This window comes from Filicampus tigris, chromosome 4 (assembly GCF_054856515.1).
Source record: "Filicampus tigris isolate MCC_2025a chromosome 4, RoL_Ftig_1.0, whole genome shotgun sequence".
Lineage (NCBI taxonomy): Eukaryota > Metazoa > Chordata > Actinopteri > Syngnathiformes > Syngnathidae > Filicampus > Filicampus tigris.
Window position 1 is genome coordinate 14,737,688 of NC_141220.1, and position 22,594 is coordinate 14,760,281.

General features: G+C 40.9%; 1 protein-coding gene across 11 annotated transcripts in view; it reads right to left on the bottom strand.

The window, feature by feature from the left end:
• LOC147148599 (pleckstrin homology domain-containing family A member 7-like) overlaps nt 1–22,594 on the bottom strand; it is a 105,237-nt gene that overhangs the window by 43,158 nt on the left and 39,485 nt on the right. For 10 of the 11 annotated variants that reach the window (XR_015086411.1, XM_086027560.1, XM_086027562.1 and 7 more), the window contains 2 exons: nt 13,735–13,818; nt 7,010–7,127 (listed from right to left, as the gene is read on the bottom strand). Coding sequence is in view for 10 of the 11 variants with exons in the window: in XM_086027560.1 (XP_085883686.1) it covers nt 7,010–7,127; nt 13,735–13,818 (202 nt within the window). In the remaining variant the exon portion in view is untranslated. Of the gene's footprint in view, nt 1–7,009; nt 7,128–13,734; nt 13,819–22,045; nt 22,137–22,594 lie in introns of those variants that run through there. The other variant, XM_086027566.1, reaches the window with a different exon arrangement.

The following is a 22,594-nucleotide window of genomic DNA, read 5'->3' on the forward strand; positions in this document are numbered from 1 at the left end:
CGTTGGCACATCAAGGTGGAGTTCATGCACTTCTTCTGGCGTTCACTACTTCCGGAAATACGACATAGCAAACTTGCTGTGCATAGGGGTTTGCTGGTATGCTTTTATTTTGAAGGCCGGGAAGGACAGGAAGTGGAAAATAAATAAGTAACTTGTTGACTGCCATTTCTGGCGGTCTGTTGAACCCAAATAATTATATAATACCGAAAAAAACAACCCCGGGGCTCGCAATGGAAGTAAGCGCTTGCAGTTTGGTAAGTAGTAAAGTCCTGTAACAAACTGAGTTATCGTTGTTGTGGTTGAATTCGTGTTTTGCAGAGTTATGTTGTTTCCGAGTCTGTTGAATGCGTTGCGCGGCTCGCTGGATGGGAGGGGGTGCAGGCGAGAGAGGAGGAGCGGAGGACGAAGAAGAGAGAGTGTGTGACTGGGTGGATTGAATGGTTGTTGTACTTGGGTTGGCGTCGGCTACGGCCCACAGTAGCCGGTTGAATTAATAAAAACGTGTTCATTGAACTGATGGCGTATCATTGGGAGACGCTGCAGTACTATGTGGCGCATTTTGAAGCGTGTTTGAAGCGTTTCCACAGTGGGTTTGAATAGTAAATTAGCCAGCTAATGATCCTTAAAAAGCCTCTGCCGTTAGCGTCTCTCCCGCAGCGGCGTCAATCACGGACGATTTTTTTTTGGGGGGGGGGGGGGGGGGGGGGGGGCGGAACGGTCCGGGGGCCGACAATGCTTATGAATATGGCCGGGGAGTTGCGGCCGGAAGGGGCCCAAGTCAAGGGTGGAGGGTCGCGGCCGGACGGGCAAAAAATGGTCAAGTGCCCAGCTCTGTCTATCTTTTAATATTAGGGCATGTGAAGCGTATATGTGCCGCAAATCGTGATTTTGGGGGTTTTCCATTTTCATATTACAGTGGTTACCTCATTTTTAAACTTAGACTGCTAAAAACTGAATTCATTGGAATTCCCAGCAGGTCATCCTCCATTGCATGCGTTCAAATCAATTCAGCAAACCATGATCTGTTTTATCTGTGTACGTGTGTGTGTATGCCAGGAAGAACCAGCCTTATTCACTGTCCACACATTCAACAAATCTCATTACACAATATTCTAGTCTGATATCTCAGCGGAAAGCAAGCTTCAGGCTCTTTATGTACACACACCCACACACGCACGCACCCACACGGACAAACAGACCTATTAGAATAATGTATGCTTGAGTATGACGTTACAGGAGAGCTGCAGTTGGAGTTTGTACCTAATTTGGGAGAGGTTGGTTGACCATCCATGATGCAAAGACATGCATACCATACTCTATACACACATGCACACGCACACACACAAACGGGGGCTGGCGCGGTTAGGGGTGGGGTCACTTCAATCCAAATACCCGGTACTCTTAGTTCTTTCAAATATGACATATTTTGCATTTTTTTTACGTAGACTTTTTAAACAGTCCCCAAACATGTCTGTAGCTTTTGTAGGATTTTGTCAAAATACCCCAAGGATTGAGAATTACAGCATAATATGTACCATAAAAAATAATACTATTATAAAACTACTACTAACAGGGTGACACAAAAATCAGGGACTTTTTAACAATCCAATAAAACCAAGCCTGATGGAAGAACAATATTTTATTCATAGTACTGTAATAGAAACAATTTAAGAAACAATGACGACATCTTCATTTTTTTTTTAAATTACGTCCGGTAGACTGTGTCGTCATGTACGAATGCATTCAAAAATTCCCGTTTTTTGGGTCACCCTGTACTGCTAGACTTTTTATGGGACAACACTGAATAAATGACACTTTTAAATAGTAAAGTGTGCTGCTAGTATAACAATGTAAATTTGCCGTCCTCTGAAAATAACACCCAGCAATTCACGTCTCGAGCGCTGGCAACACGACAACACCTCAAATGAAAATGTCCAAATTGGGGCTTGCAAATGGCTATAGCAAATCAATGGATGGATTAGAAACAAGTATATATTGTCAGTGTCCAATAGAAAGCCTCTATCTCCAGATGATGTGCTTTTTCTTGGAGTCTAAATAAAAGATAGAATAACAAATGAGGTACTGTCGCTATTTGTTTCCATTTTCAGCACTATGGAAAAATCATACACTCCCCAATTATTTCAAGCACCAATATTCTTTGCTGCTTTGCGGGAACCTTTTGAAACATGAACCCTCACTGGTAAACTCGCCTCGAGCTGCTCATCGAAAATAAAAAACCTTCTTTCGCTTCGATTGGGGAGGAATGGTGCTCAAGCTCAGGTGTGCTTTTCAAGTCTGTTTTATGCATTCATGAAGCAACGCCAGCAACCCATACCAAACTTTGAAGTCTTAGCAGTCTAGCCTGACATAAATGAAACATAAAGAGTTTTTGGTGCGCAGAATGTGTGAAAAACATCTTATTTACATCTGTTTACTCATTTATAACAAATACGTTTATGCTTTTTCCAAGCATGAAGTGAAGTGGAAGACAGTCGAGCTTGCTTAGAATCACATTTTTGGCAAATCAACATGCCTGCAAATGTACGAATTTCATGTCATGTTTTGTAAGAAATGTATTTCAGGCGCTCTGAACCCAACCCCCACTGTTTTTTGGGGGGTTTTATTTATTTTTTTGTGGGGGTAGGGGTGGCTGGTGTTTACCCCAGGTTACCAGTTACACTGATCTACATAAAACTGGTGGGAATAGCGAGCATAACAGGACCCGAGAAAAAGTCCCAAGGACCCAAGCATTAATTTGAAGAGGAAGTGGGCCATTTTGGATTGAGGGAGCCATTTGGGGTGGATTCTAGGGCTATGACATACTCCTACTAAGGAATTCGCCAAATTGAGCACCAATTAGAAGCCAAGTATCTTACAGATTTGCATCGCTAAAATGCTAAACCTTTTATGCCACTCGTGGACGAATTAACCTGTTTTAAACAAAGTACTTCTATATCTGTTATAGGGTTGACATCTTATCTGAAGACTTTTTTGTGCGAAAAGTAAAATGACTATTTTATCAATGATTGAGTGATCATTTTGTTCATTACCGATAACATAAAATAGCACAAAGAGGCAAGTGTATTATTTTCAGTGACCTCTTCACAACCCGTCCAACAACTCAAAGTGTCAACTAAATTGTTTGACAAAATAAAGTCTAATCATCCCCTGTGATGCCTTCAAAGTGCATGATATTTTTTTCAGAACTCCGAACAGAAAAACAATAGCAGAGACTAAGTGGGGCGCAGCAGGAATTCCTAAATGGCTCATGCTTTGATGCTTCCCATCAAGGCGGCGCTGTCTGCTCGTGAACATCACGAAATACGAACGGAGCGGCAGAGAAAATGAGAGCTCAAGGGGGGAGGATTGCGACACATCACTCAAGGTGAAATGTGCGACGACGCAGGTCTGCGAGCTGGCTCTGATGTTTTTGTCAGATGTGGAATGAATGTGATTCATTTCTGCCATGGCAGTGTGCCATACACAGAAGGAGGGTTCATCTTTCCTCTGTAACTCTTGTCACAATGAGACAGCTAAATTTCCCCCGATGTTCTATGGCAGGGGTGATGAGCCAGAGCACCTGGGGGGGAAGCGACAGACGGGGCAAACAGAGGGCACGGTTACAGTGGCGGGGCGTCTTGATGAATGCCCCGTCATTGAGCCACCGCAGCCCCATGGCACATGTTCCATCTTTGGGCTGATGCACCTGTTGATCGGACAGGAAGTCACGCCCAAGTGGATGCAAGCATGTGCTTGTTTTTCCTCAAAATTCACAACTATGGACAAATTACCGTTAATTTGGAGTCTTCAATTAAGGAGGATGCCCCTGGAGAAAACCCAAACAAGCACGGGGAGAAAATGGAAATTTGAGGTTTCCCGATCTGCCGAACTATAAGACTATGACTCTGCATCTTAATTCAGATTTTTTTGCCCCTATGCGACACGTAACAGAATTTTTCAACCGCTCACCATAGATTCATTGACGCTGTGCAGCAGCACATTTATATTCCTGGATAGCAAGATCGATGGCCTTCTACTTAAAACTTGCATCATACAAACTTCTTCGTGTGGGTTCTGTTGGATTTTGACACACATTTAATAACTGAACAAACTCCAGTTTATCAGTTAACGTCGACCTTTTATTGCTCTAATTCTGCATATCACCCAGTGCAACGCCTAGTGCTTAATCTAGTGCATAGCACCCTTGTCTGTTGAACTCCTCCACATGCAGTCGCATCATGTTAATGTCATCAATACATAACAGGTTCCATGATGAAGCGGCGAGGACTTGAAAATACAGTAATTAGCTGTTTGTAATTTGTCGTCCGTGTTCTGCTAGGGAAAAGGTATCTTAATCTTCTTTGCATTGATTTTTTTCTTAGTTTTGACTCCGGTTTTAATTCCGGTTAGAGCACCCTGAGCGGTGGAAGAAAAATCCACAGAATAGCCGCATCTTTATGTAAGCCGCATGGCTCAAAACCTAGGGAAAAAAAAGTAGCGGCTTATAGTCCGGAAAATACGGTATTAACGAAGAGTACAACAAAAAAGAAAATTTGACATAAAAGTAATCGAGTGGTGAAGGGAAAGCAGCAAAATGAAAAAGCAAGAGGCGGAAAGGTGGTGAAAAATCAAATAGCAACAAGGAAAAAGTAGCACCGGAAAACAATCAGACAAAAAAAACAAGTGCGGAATACAAAGAGCAGAAGGGGAAAGTAAGTAGTGAAGAGAACAAATGGCTTAGCAAACAGAAAGAGTGGCCAGAAAAGAAAATAATAGAAAAGTGGTGAAGACAAGGATGAGGAAAAAAAAAAAAAAAAAAACACCAAAAAGAAATGTCACAGCAAAAAAAAATCATCAAATCAAGTCAACTAGAAAACCAACATGAAATCAAGCAAGTTGCAAAGAGGAAAAAGTCAGCAGCAAGTGAAAACGAGTGAGTATAGCTAAAGAGAACTAGTGTCGAATAGAAATGCGTATCACGGGACAAAAACCCGAGACTGTAAAAAACAAACAGAACAGAAAGGTAAATAAAAGTGCGAGTAGCAGAGCATCCAAAAAAACGAGTGGATAAATAAAAAAGATTACAGGAAAAGGCAAAGAAAAGCACAGAGACTGAGACAAGAGAAAAAGTGGCTAACCTAAAATCATCAGGAAAAAAAAAAAGAATTTGACTTCTCGGAGGAGTTCTTGTAGGCTGCAATGCCAACATTTTAGGAAGACACCGATGACAGCGCATACAGAACAGGTGACAAAGACAAACAGTAGCAAAAAGAAAAAATAAGCTAAAAGTAGAATACGTAGAACTAAGCAAAAAGCAACAAATAAAATAGAAAACAAGTAGAGAAGGGTAAAATGAGTGAGGTATAGAAAAAGCACTCTTAAGAAGCAGTCTTAACATGGAAAAAAAAAGTATGGTGACAACACTGAACAAATAAATGTCAACGAGTAAGTGTTTGAGCATTTTCTCTTTTTTTTTTTTCAGGTTGGCAACAGCTATGATGGATGCGAGGCCAAACAGACAAAAGAGCCAAAAGAATAGGAATCAAGCAGGCGCTATTGTGTGTTTTCATCACTTTTTGCGTGCACAGCATTTAATGGATTCTATTATGAAATGGGGGCAGTTCAGAAGTTTGAAAGTCCAAAGTCCCTTCGACCACATGGCAAATCACAATTTGTTGCTTGCATAAAACCTTTCGTTGTTGAAGAGTACATCTTTTATACATGCATTGAAAAATGCAACACAAGGTTTTCTCGTTAGACTACAAGGAAAAAACCCGGCGAAAAACTGTAAACGAGCCTTCATTAAGTGAAAATTATTTGGCAACTCTGGCCACCAACAGTCGCACGTTGCATTTGTCATCAAAATGTGATGCGTGCTTGGGGAGGTGGGGAGGGGATGCAATGACGCACAGCTGCGCTATGAGCAGCCTCACTCCCTGTTGCGGGAAACGATAAGGTATCCTCCTATAATTTATGTTCAAGAATTTTCTGAGAAGGTCAGAGATGATTCGGAAAAAAAAAATCTGACATTTTTGTGTAAACTTTGTCAACTCAGGCTCAAAAAGCAAATACAAACTTCAATTACGTCATCAGCAAACCAGAAACAACACACTGACTTAATACACTCTACTATCCTTTGGAGGTATGTACAAGTGACTAAAAAAATTAAAAGGCATGGCAACAGCAAGTCAAAACAGTTCACTTCCTACCCAAAAATACATTAAAGAAAGTCAATTCAACCATTTTTTTTTTTCAAGATTCTATTCTATGCAGGCCCACTAGTTGAAACCCAGCATTCCGATTAATATTGCGTTTGTGGAATAAGAGTTAATCCATCATGGCTCAGTTTCAGAAAACAGATGAGCTGTGATTGGTCGTTACCTGAGCCCTGAGCAACTGTGATGTCATTTTAAGTCGACAGAAGGGACAAAATGCCCGCCCCCTCTGATGGCTAAAAACGGGTAGAATTGCTGCTTAACTATATTCCAAAAATGCAATATTAATCAGAATGACGTGTTTCAACTAGTGGGCCTGCATAGAACATATTCTTGGAAAAAAAGATGTTTAAATAGACTCCCGCTTACAGTAGTGGCTCCATTGTCAACAGTTTCCTACCTCAGCCTGGTGTCAAAAGCAGATTATGTTTGCAGATTATGTTTGTGTTGCACATTCAGGACCACATTCTTGTTTTGGTTTTAAAAAATTCAAGCAATGTTTTCCCTATTTTTTTTTAGTTTGCAGGGTGATAGCTCAATCTGGATACTAGTGTGGACTTCATTTTTGGAACGATGAACTTGGTTCAAAAAATGTCAATAAGAACTTGATCTGAATAAATTCATTTTAAGATTTGTGAGCAGAACTTTGAAGTAGTTCACGTAGAAGGTGAACTTTCCCAACACTGGGTATAACCAAGAGCGCCAAGTACAGCAGCCCGTCAAGGCAGCAATCGCGTCGGGCCTGGATTAATTGTGCCCTCTGGCGCCTGAGCTGCCTAAGTCCTCGAACTGACCTTGGACATGGAGGCGGCGTCCACGGCGGAAGAGGTGGTGACGGTGGAGACCTCGCTGACGGTGGTGCTGGACAGCCGCTCGACGCCAGGTTGAGACATGACGCGAGGACCAGGCAACCTGCAAACACAAGCATACAGGTACAGGTATGGTAGACCCCAAACGGAATCGCACTTTCTTAAGCAGCATTTCTTTCGTGGGTTTTTCACTGTTTATAGACAAGCCTGAATTTAGAGTTTGGTTGCTGTGATAGTGCGCTTATGTCTACTGGAAAAGATGCAGTTAAACAGAGGAAGAAGAGAAAGAACAAGAAGAGGCAGAGAGCTGGACTCCAATAATCCTTGTTGTTCCCACAGAGCAGAGGAATTATAGGGAATAAGAGTATTGTTATATCGTCGTTGTCCTGTGAAAAGCACTTCTCTCCAATTTTGGAGACTTTTTTAATCTTCACTTTAATGCGATGTCTGTAACGCGGAAACATGTTTTATGTAAAAATAAGAAAATGAAAAAAAAATGGAGATAAGTGTTTTTCACATGACAGCGACGATATGCTGTTTGTATGTGTTACTGGGTTAAAGGATTATAATTACTAAACAAAACATTTATGCTTATTTCCACTTGTTATTTTATGGCTTTTAGCATTATATAGTATGTTAGCACTAAGCTAGTTGACTTCGGATGAAATTATGTGGTTAGGTTGAACATTTTGGTGTTTTAATACACAATGCTTAATTGTACTGACTATCATTCGGATAACTGCGTGTGTTTGGGTTCGGGGGGTTCTTTTTGTTTCTCAAAGTAATGTTACAAGTGTGACTTTAACCAATTTATAAGTGTTAATCAGCCTTTAATCAGTTTAAAAGGTGTTTAAAGCAGGGGTGAGACTAAAAAATAATCGTTTATTTGGCCTTACCATATTGCGAAACTGTTCAACTGTAAACCTTGATTTACATTGGTGCTCATTTCCTATTTTACGCCTACATCTGATTTTTGCACTGTATTTTCATGACCATTTCAAAGTGAAACATGCCCCATATGGCTGTGTTTGCATTCATTGGACACATGAAACTCCGCCGATGTGCAGACCTCTGACTTACATCGATAACTTCACCAGCATCATCAACATGTGGCAGTGACAAACGTAAACAATCATACTCAATATTAACACGACATGGAGTTTGGTCGGCCTGGACTGACTCTTCACATCAATTTCAATGAGTGTATCCTCCACATTAATCCACGGGGTCATTGGCTAGTTATGTTTCTTATTTAATCATGGACACTACTGTAACGTAGCATATTGAGACCATATTAATGTATAAGCCTCTAATCCAGCCATTGATGTTTCAGTGTATTACTTGCCTTCTTGTTTGCTTTATAAAGGCTTGATTCAAACTGCGATTCATTGCACATTTCATAGTCCTTACGTTGTATCATTACAAGTTACATTAAGTTATTCCGATTTTTAGAAAATGAATTTGGACTCGCGAGTAGTTAATACACACAAACAAAAACAGACTTCTCCAGACTGGCATGATTAAAACATCAGAAATAGAGAGAAAATTCACCCTGACTAGAATTTGAATGTCTCCAGGAAGGAAATGAGGCAAGAGTGAAGAACTTTGAAGTGGCTTCACTCTCGCCGGGACGCCATTTACCAAAAAGCATCCGCTCTGAGACAAACCATATTAGCGCTGCTTGGGAATTTTAAACACTTCTTCTCGCTTACAAAGCTATCGTTCTCAAGGAAATGTTAAATATATAAATACGTAGAACTCAACAGTCCGCATCAGCCCACGCTGTAGTGTATCTACTGTTTCGTTTGTTAGTGCCATTCACGCTGCTCATAGTGCTCATTTCCTTTGTCGGGATTGCTCCATTACCCGTCTGTGCTTTTGTGCCCATTTGAAAGCAGGCATACACCCATGGCATACTCAGTAAGGTTGAATCAGAGCCACTAGTGGAGATGTAGCAAAAATCTGATAGAAAGATAATAACTCAAGCTTTTTTAACAATATGTTTATTAGTGTGCTTGCTCATGATAACCACCGACATGAACAATAAAAATGACCATGAACAATAGAAATTAACAGGCGCTCAAAATAACCCAGTCCAAAAAGTCCACTGCATGCAAGGGCACATCAAAAAAATGACCGTAATATGCTCTTATCACAGTTAACGCCACTGAGCACATTTGAAGTATCATAACTAGCAATGATCAAGTCCATGTCATGCACAAAGTACATGTGCAATGTACGTATTACGATTATTGCAATCGGTCCTCTCATAAATTGTCCATGAATGCTAACCCTAAATTAGAAAACCGACAGGACAATCCAGTTCAAACAATCCATTGGATGTTCGGTCACGACGCAAACACATCCTGCAATTAATCCTGGGCAATACACTCCACTTTGTTTAATTCTGTGCACTCCACATTTATTTTATATGTAAGAAGGATTTTTTGTTTTGTTTTGTTTTTTTACCTTATGCATATTTTATTCTGAGAACCTTTTACCTTGTGTATATTTGTATGTATTGAATCACATACAGGAGGAAGTCCTCAATTTACGAACGAGTGCCGTTCCTATACTGGCGATGGAACACGAATTTCCACATATGTCGGATTCAAAATACTTTGTATTAAAAAATGAAAATACATTAAAGTGGGAAATCAACCCAAACACTTTTTTTTTACAAAAATATGTTCCCAGCAGGCAAAATGGTTGAAATACGGCATTCTGATTACTATTTTTGTTTGCGTGATATGAGTTAAGCAGCAAAATCCATCCCTTTTCAGCCATCACAGGGGGCGGCCATTTTGTCACTTCTGTGGAATGAAAATTACATCAAATGGCCGCCCCCTGAGATGGCTAAAACAGGTGTATTTTGCTGCTTAAATCATATTCCACAAAGGAAATATTCATCAGAATGGCATGTTTCAACTAGTGGGCCTGCTGGGAACATATTCTTGAAAAAATATGTTTGGGTTGATTTCCACTTTAAATCCGAATGAAATGGTCACCAGTCAGTCGCAGGGAACATATAGAGACGATTAGCCATTCACACTCACACCATCACTGAGTGGGAACTGATGCCCACACCCCCCAACCCGACTGCCTGCACAAAAGTCATGAATGTGCCACAGAGCCATCAGTGAAAAGTCTGTACATTTTTTTGCTAACAACTAATGCAAAACGCCATTGACAGGTTAAGGAGTAACATCAGCACACAACGACTCGAAATAATCCACAGTCAAAAACTGGCTTGGTCACATAAATCTCATTCAAAAGCAACAGAGTTCTGGCTTTGACTATAATTCAAAGATTATTTCTATACAACTTCCCCTTTAATAAGAATATAAAATTGATGTTTACGACATGTCGCTTCCATCTCTGCCTCTCGTGTGGTTGCTCTCCTCCCCCTCTTGTTCCTCATTAAACATGTCTCTCTCCTCTTGAGCGAGTGTGCGTGTGCACATGTGCGTGTGTGTGACGAGCCAGTAGGTTAGATTGTTCCCTCGCTGTGGCTGCTGATGGATCGGTCTTATTAGCGGCGGTGGCGGCGTGGGCGTCGAGCAGGCCCGTCCAAGCCGCTCTGATCGTGATGTGATGGTGAATGCTGTGCCATTTTCTGGTGTGTGTGTGTGCACAGGTGACCTGTGAATGAGCACTTTATCTATACTTATAATATATATCATGAAATATATATTTTAGGGTGGCACGGTGGTCGACTGGTTAGCGCGTCCGCCTCACAGTACAGAGGTCGTGGGTTGGAGTCCGGACCCGGCCTTCCTGTGTGGAGTTTGCATGTTCTCCCTGTGCCTGCGTGTATTTTTTCCGGGTACTCCTGTTTCCTCCCACATTCCAAAAACATGCATGGTAGGTTAATTGGTCACTCTAAGTGTGATTTTGAGTGTGATTGTTTGTTTGTCTCTGTGTGCCCTGCGATTGGCTGGCAACCAGTTCAAGGTGTACCCCGCCTACTGCCCGAAGACAGCTGTGATAGGCTCCAGCACGACCGCAACCCTTGTGAGGATAAGCGGATTGGATAATGGATGGATATATATTTTAATGTCAGTCCATCCAATCCGGGGATGCATATTAAAGAAAAATGCATTTTGTAGCCGGGCATATTAAATTTAATTGATTTCAGTTAAAAAATAAATTGTGTTAATAAATTAAATTTTGAGGTCTAGGACTACAAATAAAACCTAATTGAGTTGACTTTTCATGGCTGATTGAATTAAATTACATTTTCTAAGTTAAATCGTTAAAATGCAAAAATTGTTCAGGACAGTGTATTAAAGGGAAAAACATGGCGAAATACTAAACCAATTTACATTTAGGGCTTTAAATATAATAAAACTCCAATTATGAGACTTGGTGTTGTTTTAATGATTTATGGTGGTATGGTTAATTTATTGTTTTACCAGTCTTTGTTATTGTATGACTACTTCTTACTCTATGTACAGCAATTTGGATTCAGAAATGATTGCTTTTAAGTACTCTATAAATAAAGTTGTGTTGAGTTGAGTAAATTTAACTATCTTAAATGAAACATTTAGCGAGTCATTGATGGTGTAGTGGTCCAATAATGGTACATGAATAGGATTATGCGGTGTACAGAATGAATAGAAATGTTGAGGGCAGTATATTGAATGAAATTAACTTTTTAAGGCTAATTAATAGATTAAATTAAGTTAGAATACGTATATTTTCAGGGATGAAAATGAATGTAATTAAGTCCAATTAGATCAAATTCAATAAAAATTCCAGTGCTCCATATTAGATCTGAATGATTATGGAAAATAATCCAATTGCGATTTTTTTTTTCCCTAAAAATTGCGATTACAATATGAATTGCAATTTTTTCAAGGTCGATTTCTAATTCTTTTTCAATAATCAACCTTTATTACAACAAACAATATCAGATATGTTATGAATTATACAATACTGAGGTAAAGGCAAATGACGCATTAATAATATGAAAGACAGTTTATCTATCGGTACTACAATTAGAGGTATAAATTTACTCAGTATTTTGATGTCCAGTTTGGTGAGCATTCACCACGACATAATTCTGCCACACAGGTGTGGTGTAAACATAAGTAAATACTATACTGATAATATAAAGGCAGAAACTCAAGTGCAGATTACAACAATAAATGTAAACAAATCAGTAGCTTTGCCACTTCCTACATATCACTTTGTGTCATGAAACATAATGTAAAGTTGGACTGCATTTAGACAAAAAAACAATAATCCAGTGGCTCTACCGCTACCTACACATCACTTCAGTACAAGAAACATGATATTTAAACGTGGACTGCACTTCTTAAAGCTCTCACTCAACGGATAAATAAATATAACATACATGTATAAAATTAAAGCTTACCCAATTTACTAACATCACATGCCATCTGGTAGGAAAAGTAAACCTATTTATGATGTAATACCAAGCGCCAGCGGGCATTTCCACACGTCGGTGACTCATCATTAAACATCGTTTCGCCTGACTTTTAGTTCAAAGCGTACGGCTGAATGTCTCCTCTTAATATTGGACCACTTGACAACTTTGCATGGCTGCGTTTTTATTTGTCGTGGCTCAGGTAGCCACATACTATCGTCTCTGAGTGAGGACACGTAAATCGAAGTCAACTCTGACAACGGCGGCACACATCCAAAAGCCATGACAGACACTTCATCACACGTGCACTTCGACTTATGACGGCAGCCAAAACCTAACAAAATAGACAGCACACGTACACGGTGAGGTTTTTTTTGCCCCACGCGGGAAGTTTTAAATCATGCGAGGTGAAAAGTATCAAGCATGTTAGAAAGCTGAAAGCTAGCGTGGATAAGAGCGAGCGTTCGGTGATTCCCCCTCCCCCCTCCGCTATCAATAGAGTAATGACCATTTAAACCACAGATTTTGCAATTGCAAAATTGTGCTTTCTCAAATTGTGATTATATTGCAAATGCAATTAATTGTTCAGCCCTACTCCATATGAAGTGAAATCACATAAGTCAAACGATCACACAAAATACTAGAGCTCAGTCTGCATTTGTTGACTCTCTTTTTTTTTTTTTTTTTATTTCATGTCAACTCATGACAGGTCACAGGCAGTTATTGCTGACTGGAAACTGCAACTGAAAGCTTGACGCTTGAGTGCGTGCGTAGGCCGGTGCCAGAGAGGTTATCACAAAAGCATGGAGTGGCTCAAGTGTCAGGGTTTACATTGTGGAGAGCACCTTTCCATGGTCTCTTATTTTGAGAAGCGGCGCAAATGCGACGGCTTCCTGCTGCTGCATTCCTTTTATTTGTTGAAATAATCCCTGAGCCTCAAATTGGTCAAAGTGAATGAAAATACATGGCACTGATTAAAGTTCTTGAGAGTGAACTAGCCACTTGAAAGGATGCTCAAGTGTTCAGTTGAGTCACGTTTGATGTCAACACACATGACAGGATCATACAACGTGTGACTGAAGAATTATTTTATTTAACCATTGGGGCTAAATGTTATTCCGCTTCCTAAAATGACAATAATGTATTTTAATTTAATATATAGCCCTGAAATTGTGTCTACATTTAACAAAATAAAATAAAATGAAAATAAACACACACACACTGGTTTTGCACTGCAGACAATATAGACAAATTATGCAAAACGTACTTAACCAGCAGTCAGACTCAGCATAAAAAGAAGCAACAAAGCATCACTCACTGTTCTTGAAGGACAAAATCGATGCTCTCTGGAGAAACCTGCCCGGTCACAGGATGACGAAAGGTGGTGCTCCTCTGGTTATGACTGAAACAGAAGAAAAATAAAACAGAGGACGAGGTTAGCAAAGTTTGATCATAATCTCAATGTGACGACAAGTCAGAGAGAACACAACTGGGATGACAAAAGGCCCACCCACGCCCACTCACCCCACTGTCCTCGCCAGTGTATAGCCTGTGTGGACTCAGCACAAAATACTGGCTGGAACAAGACTGGGCCTCCGTGGTATTCAGACGGATAAACAACATGGCCGACCATTATTAACGCTAGATAATACATCAAAGTAAGTCATACAAGAAACCATGCTGTGAACATAGAGGTGACGTCAAAGCATTCAATCAAACAATGCCATGACATCATTACAAAGTCACTGCTTAATGAGAATGAACAAAGGTCTTTTATTGATTTTCAAGTATGACTTCTCAGTTGCAGCATTAGCTTGTAGTGTTAGCCAATGCTAACTATGCTGCGTGCTTCAGGATTGGTGCGTAATTACTATACCAAAACTGAACAGTGTGAAGAAACCTGTCCGATTAGAAATATGTACAAAATTGATACCACCGTAGGGTACTTGTTTTCTAGTCATATAGTTAACATTAATCTAATGCAGGTTGGATTCTGAGTTCAATTGAAATTGTATTTGGTGAATGACTGGAAAAGACTAACTCGCAAAGTCTCTGGAGAGCTATCTATTTTTTATTCGTTGGTACACGCAGTCCTCGGGTTAAGCGGTACTCGACCTACGTCGTTTCGACTTAACGACGCCCGAGTTTCGCCCGCCATTTTGTTTCCAGCCCCATAGTGTGTGTGTGCAGAAAGAAAGCAGGATCTTCTAGCGATGCTGGTCCAGTCACAAGGAAAGCCATTAACGATGAAAACGAAGCTGGATATCATCAAAAGGTCGGAGAAATGGGAGACACCCACGAACATGCGTTGCTTATTTAGAGATTTAAGTGTGTATTAATGCGCTAATTCCGATTCACGTGGAAATTTGAGTTATGTCGCCAGCGTAGGAACGGAACTCGTTCATAATCCGAGGACCGCCTGTATTTTCATTGTTTTTCATGTTGAACATGTTAATTTCAATTGGATTGTACTACAATGAATTATGCTAGAGGTTATGCGAGAATGGTACAAATGGTTGTGACCAATGTTTGTAGACCCTTGCTGTTTTGTTTTGCTACTGGTCTTGCCGGTGTCAGACCGGCATGAAAAGCTGTGTTCTGATCCAACCACCTCTTTTTAGGACAATCTCTGACACCAAGGAGCTTCTATGTCGTCTTGTCCCCGTGTTTGACCTTCCGCTACCCGTCCAAATGCATGTGGCATTTACCAAGGTCGGGAGGTAAATGTTGGGGGGGGTTACGTAAACATGGGGGGTAGTCGTGACTGACATGTGAAACAAAGTAGCCATGCCACCGCCCAAACCCCATCTCATGCTAACACACATGCACAACACATGATCTGACATAGCAATGCTGCACCTGCTGAAACACATGACTTCACAGAACATCCATCACTTGACAGTTGGGAACCTTCAAACTGTGGCTGATACCCCAACAGTAGGGCTACAATTAGCAATATGGTACACATTTCCTTTATCGAAAATAAACATTTGACATTAATTGGTATCCTATTACTGATATATATTTTTATCAGAATATCTTTGGCCATAGGAGATGGCCTCATTGGGATATGCACCTTTTCCCACAACTGATGTCCTGTTGTTCTTCTTTAGACAACTTAAAACAACACTGTCTGCTATCTGGTAGTGGGTGTTCTTGAGTCAAAGGCCCGGTCTATTTAAAGGTTTTTCCACACGAAATGCATTTGAAGTGCAGTGAGACGGGGCGGCATGCAGAGAGACAAGGTCATTCCCATTCCGGCGCATGTTGCGTACGTGTGCTTGTTGGTTGGTTGAGAGCAAGTACAGTAGGAATAATAATTAACCCCGTAGAGCCAATAAAGCCAAGTAAGGTGACAGATCAGAGAAACATGGTCCCAACAGAAAGAGAACTTTAACCTTCAATTTGAACATTCAAGAGTAGGCTAACTGACGTGCCCCCAAAGATAATTCTTGTGGAGATTCTCATTCATCCAGGTCATTTCCTTCTCAGGGCATTGAATAGATCGCAACTGGACAACTCTGTCTTTAGAATCATCTTTATCGGCCAAGTATGTAAAAATACACGAGGAATTTTACGTCTCAGGTGGTCCAAAAAACAGTCAAATAATGACCAACAGAGGGAGACAGACTGAGTACAATCCCATCTCTGAGTAACAAATCTGGCTCTGCAATTGCAGCTTCAAACCAAAACATCTGACTTCCTGTATCATTTCAGGTATGGCATTTTTGTTGTATGTCTACTCATGATAGACATGCTTACTAAATTTCATGATAATTAGTTAAACTGGTTTAGGGACTGCATATTTGAAAAATTCTGGAATGCACAGTGGTGAAGCATCCAACTTTGCTGCCTTGCTGAATAGTCCACATTCTGAACTCAAAATTAGAATTTCCGCAGACCCAACATATCCTCTGAAGATGGGCACGGGCACACACACACTCACACGGACACACACACTTTCGCATGCACATTAACATCGCTCCAGACACACACTTGCCATGCCAAGACCACTGCTAATAAATAATCCCTGACAGGATGCCGGCACCTTACTGGATGCTTTACCATTCGTCCGCATGATTACTTCTGGGGCTTCACTACTTCTCTGTCCCTCCGAGCATGAAAATGTGCTGCGAGCACGCTGGCACGCTCGGAAATAGACGCAATGTTGTATGCAAACACACACACTACATTGAGTCAACATGCTGAGTTCCAAGCCGACCTGTGCTTCAGTGAATTCCAGTGAGCATACGGTGCTGACACGTTTGGTTCAGCTCCACATCGCTGCTGCTATCATCGCTAGTCTTGATCGGGTTTCACATGGAGTGCTAGCACGCACACATGGTCACTCACGCACACACGTGCCATTTAGCATACCAAAAGAGTGATACCACTCGTGGTTTTGAGGGTGTACCTCTAATGTAGGATAAAGTTAGAGATAAATAGTTGAATTTCCCACCAACACCGCTAGTGCTGTACTAATTAGCCTGTTGCATTAACTGAGGGCTGCTCAGATGAGAGGTGAAATGTCTTCTGGGCAACCACAACAGTCTAGTTGAGATTCCCTCTCCCTCTTTAAGTCACACACCAAACATTTCATCAGGCTTCCCAACAGTCGAAGGCCCTGTGCTCCCTATGGCAGTGCTTTCCTAACTCCCACTCAGGTCCACAGACGACTGACATGACCTAATGAAGGTAGACGTAGATTTTGTCTGTAAAGCAGACCTATTGACCAGCCAAGAGGCTTTTAAAATGGTCGTAACGAGCCGTATAACGCCTCTCTCCATGACCTGTTGGTCTCTTGAGAAAATAGTGCTGTAAAGCTTTTAGGTTACATAAAGCATATGTTTGGAAGTGAGGTTTAAGACGTACTAATTATGACCTACTATGCACAGTATTACCTCACAGCCTTAACGCTCCTTATTATGTTTTGAAGTTTGCGCCGTAATACATCAAACCAAATAAGAAGCCTATATTGGAGCACTGTGTCTCACATCTTGAAAAGCATGTTTGTCTAACTTTGTGATGTAATGTGGAGTGGTTCTCATTATTAATGAGTGATGAGAAATCCTTCAAGTGCGCAACGCTCACATTTCAAATTCCCTTTTATTCTCTTCATCAACTCAAGCAGATGAGTGACTGAAAGCAACTTCACATTTTCCTGAAAGAAAAGTTCAGAAACGCGAGAATTATATTAGAAGATGCACAATTTGCAATCTGAAGATTACGGTCCTTAACAGGTACCTAAGTGGGTGGGAGCTACATTAGGCACATGGTTGTTGTCTGTGCTTTATTGAACTTAACATTTTTGCGCCGAACATGGAATTTTACCATACTTTGTGCCGCTGCCCTCATTGCCAGTCTTTTGGTTGCATTGCAGCCTTAAATACCAGCAGCAAATCTGAAAAGCTAAAGCTAGCTGGGCTAACCACTACTTTGTCCACAAATGGCTTAATTTAATAGTCTTGGAATCACACAGACCATGAAGTCACTCCGACATTTTCACTGCTCCACAGTGGTATTAATTGGCTAATGGATTAAGGATTAGTCAACTAACAAGTAGTGAACTAGTCGGTTCTCCACTTAGTAGGAAAGTCCTAGCAATCGAGCTATTTAGATTTCAATACTTTCGGACTCACGCAGACGTATGAAGACTGTCGCTTTGACATTTTCACTTCGCCAATTGTGAAACACGTGATTATTACTCAACATTAAGTGTTTAATGTTGATGCGGAGTAGTAAAGTCAAGTGGTCAATGAGTCGGTTAAACACTTAGTAGGAACGAACGTCGTACCAATCTAGCTAGCTATCTATCTCGCTACAAAAGTAATGATCGGTAATTAGTTATCATGCTTAAGATGTACTGTAGATAGGTAGGTAGGTATAATCCTGTTCAAAAAGGTAAAGCATAAAAATCTTACTGAAATGAGAAGAGTCCACATTGAAGCACTTCATGATGCTTGCTGTTCTCAATGACAGGTAGTCTTTGTTAGGCATTGTTTGTTAGACTCTCTGCTTGTATAGTGGTGTCACGGCACCATCATTTCCCAACTATCTTCCATCTATCTATCTGAGGAGACTTAATGTGTGAGTCGACTTGACAACAAATGAGGGGAAACACTCAGACAGGCGTTAAAGCTCGTCTCACGCCGTAAACACTTCACACACTCCGTCGCTCTGGCTGATGACAAATGACAAAATGTGAAGAAAGAGAAGTCCCGCGGGCACAACACAAACATTCAGAAGTGGAAGCTCCAGGAGACACACATTGTCCAGGCTGCTCAGAACAATATGCGACAGTAAATCCACATCAGTAGTAAAAGAAAAATCTACAGGAATAAGCGACCTTGTTAATTAGCCGATGGAACATAAACATGGCTTACACATTGAGAGGGATGGATGATGCAGAGCAAAAAGAGAGGCAGAGGATTATGTTCTTAATTCTAATTCATTAATGTAAATCAGGTATTAGCAACTGCTAAACCGTAATCCCATTGTCGGCAATGCTGGTGGAAGAAGAAATCAAAACAAATACAGTCATTATTAAAGGTTGTCGGTAGGTAGTGGTAATACACAGTGCTTATCTGATACTAGGGGTGGGCGATATGGGCAAAAAATATATATATATATCAATATTTTTTTTTAAAACTCGATAACGATAATTTGATGGTATTCTACAAAAAATATTTTAAATCTGCAATGGCTTCACAGACCAATTGTGGATAGACAGCGTTTGTGAACAACACCTCTTTTAAATTTCTAAGTACAGCTTCTGCAAAACAATGATATTCTAGGACAATATTCAACAATAAAGAACAAAGAATTATGGATAGACTTACATTGATTTTTGGGAATATTTACGTCATTTAAATGTCTCTGCTGTTATTCCATAATGATTTGACATTTTGAGCTGCAGAAAGTACTGGTGTACCAACTACTAGAGCAATCAGAATGGTAAATGTATTTGATGTGTGATTTATGTCACCCAGCGAAAGGGAAAAAAATGACGTCGTCAACACCCATTTTCATACACTGGCCACCGTATTCAGAATAGAGTTCAATAACAAAGCTGCAATTTACAGAAAAGTGCTCACTCATTCGTCGCTGTGATATGTCGACTTGTGACTTTATTCATGTTTGGGCACTAATATGCCACCGTAGTTTTTGCAACATGCCTCGGGAACACAGGCTAGTTATGAATGATGCGGACTACAAGCGAGTAAACTGAATGTTAACTGAACATCCAGGCTGTCACGTTTGACTTGCTCGCTAAAGTACTGGGCGTGTGTGGGCGTGCGTGCGTTCATATTTGTTGGTTCAACTCGGCGACTGTTTTCTGAGTGTGTATGTGTTTAAGATTTTGTTTAGCGGGCTTGCGCGGTCGCCAAGTTTTCCTCGTAATCCATATGGCTCCTGGTGCAACAGAATTGCTCTTCACGGTGACCGTTTTGGCACAACTAACAATGTTATTCCCACCGACGTCAGTTTTGTCAAGCTCAAACCATTTACAGACTACGGACGACGTGGACTTGCGCCTTGCTATTTTTCCCCGCTGGACACTCCTCCATACTTGAAACAGAGTGGCTGCATTGCGGACAGAGTCACGTGACTGGGTCCTGCCCGCTGATTCGTCGAATGATTATCACTTCCTTCTGCCGTCAATGAAAACTGATTTGCCGAATGAGGGTTTCAGCATTTCCTCATACTTACATACGGCAGTCAAATGACTCGTTATGATTTTCGAGGCAGTATTAATACTTGATAATGTAGAATTACACATTGTGAAAGCAAGATTGACGATGATACTGATGACGATATATATCGCCTACCTCTATCTGATACCTATTTTTGACATTGTTACCGATTTTTTTTAAGTGTCTTTTAAGGGTCTCAAACTCCGGTCCTCGAGGGCCACTTTCCTGCATGTGTTAGAAGTTTCCCACATGCAATACACCTGATTCAAATGATCAGCTTATCAGAAAGTTCTGCAGGGGCCTGATATCGATCCGAATCATTTGAATCAGGTGTGTTGCAGGAGGAAACCTCTAAAAACATGCAGGAAAGCGGCCCTTAAGGGGTAGAGTTGAAGACCCCTGGTTTACAGTATAACAATAGTAAATACAGGTTAACTGCAGGAACAGAGGCACCAATAAGTTACACTGAACTTTGTTTCAGGAGATATTGCTTGAAATCAAAAGTGCTCTTGCCTTGGGACCTATTTTATTGCTCATTTCAAAGTTTTTAATTTCACTTTGCTTAGTTTGGTTTCCAATGCTCTTTTTGTTTTCAGCCCCATCATTTTGGGTTAGGGCTGTAAAGTGGCACTTAATTGTAGCTCCGCTGAGAAGCACCACGCCGATTCTTCAGCGCTGATGAGCTTTCTTGATTATGTCTGTATTTGTGTCTGGTTTGGGAGTGCGAGGGAGTGGGTCGGGATGGTCCGTATTACGAACGCTCAATCAGAAAACAGCTGCCTGAGCCGTGACAACTTTGCATTGTGATGCCAAAAAAAAACAAAAAAACGGATGAAAAGTAACCCCCACCTACCCCCACCCACTTACCAATCCAGGCCCCTCAGGAGACTGCTTCAGGACATCTTGTTGCCATGGTAACATCTGCACGAGACCATCTTTAGCTTTAAATAAGCCCCTCCACTTTCATGTCCAGCGCCATACATATTTCCAAACAGTGCTGGGATGTTGTTGCAGATGGAGATTAGAGTACTTCCAGCAACACCTCATCTAAATATTGTCTACGCGTGTGTGTGTGCGCGCGTCTGTGTATAGCTTTTCGGAAGGAAAAGAGGCAGTCGGCATGGCGACTGACAGCCTGGCATGCTAATAAACGACAAGTCGACAGCGCATTCACATTCAAAACATTTCACAGTGTCCTAAAGTGTCCTGTCTAAAGGAGACGAAATGTGCTTCGCCGTGTGTATCTGACGTCTAAATCAAAGCCAAAGTTTGTGTAGGGGGAAAAAAAAGACAAAAATCACACGTCGTGCTCAGGCAAAACTAACAGGGTGTCCACAGTATATAGAAGACCCTTTCTATCTAGTAAATTTGACACGCCACAGAAAAGAGTGCTGCGAACAGCACTGGCAAATTTGAATGATTGAACACATTGTCACTGGGCAGCTAAAGCTCTTATATACTGGGAGAGGCATGCTGGATGCCCAAGTGTGTCAGTGGTAGCTGTTATACCCATGCACAAAATTGAGTAAAACTTAATGGTGAAAAACAACAGATTAATTCGTTATTTTCCCATTTCAGTCCGACAGAGCTCTCAGTCTTCTCAAAATTATCTTCAAACATGTATAATCTAGGAACAAATCAGATCTCACTTTACAGGGACTTTAAGCAAGTTTTGCTTGTATGAGCGATGAGCGTCCTTGCTTCATTGATTTCCTCATGTTGACAACTATGAATTGGAGCTAAACTAATAACAGAATAATGGATAAAAGAAAAGAAAGAATCCATCACAATGCATCACATGCAATTACAATCTAAATTAACAGCGGTAATGCCCGACCAGCACTTTGCACCGCTGCTGCGTTCATATTTTACTTGCAAACATCACCAAATGTAATTAAATATCACATTAACATACACAGATTAAGCAACACTCACAGTCATTCAATTCCGAAGTGGCCAAGAAAGCATGCAGCAGAAGTAGCTAACATGCAGTCCCTGCTTACATTCCATCGACTTTTTCTGCTGTGCCTCAGCCTAATATGCTTGCTACTTCAAAGACGCAAAGGTCCTACGACTTTCAAAGACTCGATGAAATAAAGGTATTAGTAGACACGAAACAGTGTAACAACACACATGAAACAGCAATTAGGGTTGAATGATCAATTGCATGTGCAATATAATCCCACATGTGGGGGGAAAAAAAAAAAAAAACACCATATACATGTGTTGTCTATTTTGACATTTTGGCTGCCGTGGTATGTGGGGGAGTGCGTGTGTGAGGAAGTGTCTTTCATGGCTGTTGGATGTGTGCCACCATTCTAAAAATTGACTTCGATGTACACAACAAATAAAAATGCATCCGTGCAAAGTTGTCAAGGGTCAAATATAGTATCAGTATAGTGTTACATTTACACCACACCTGTGTGGCGGAATGATCTTGTCGTGGTGAACGCTCACCAAACTGCACACCAAAATATTTAGTCA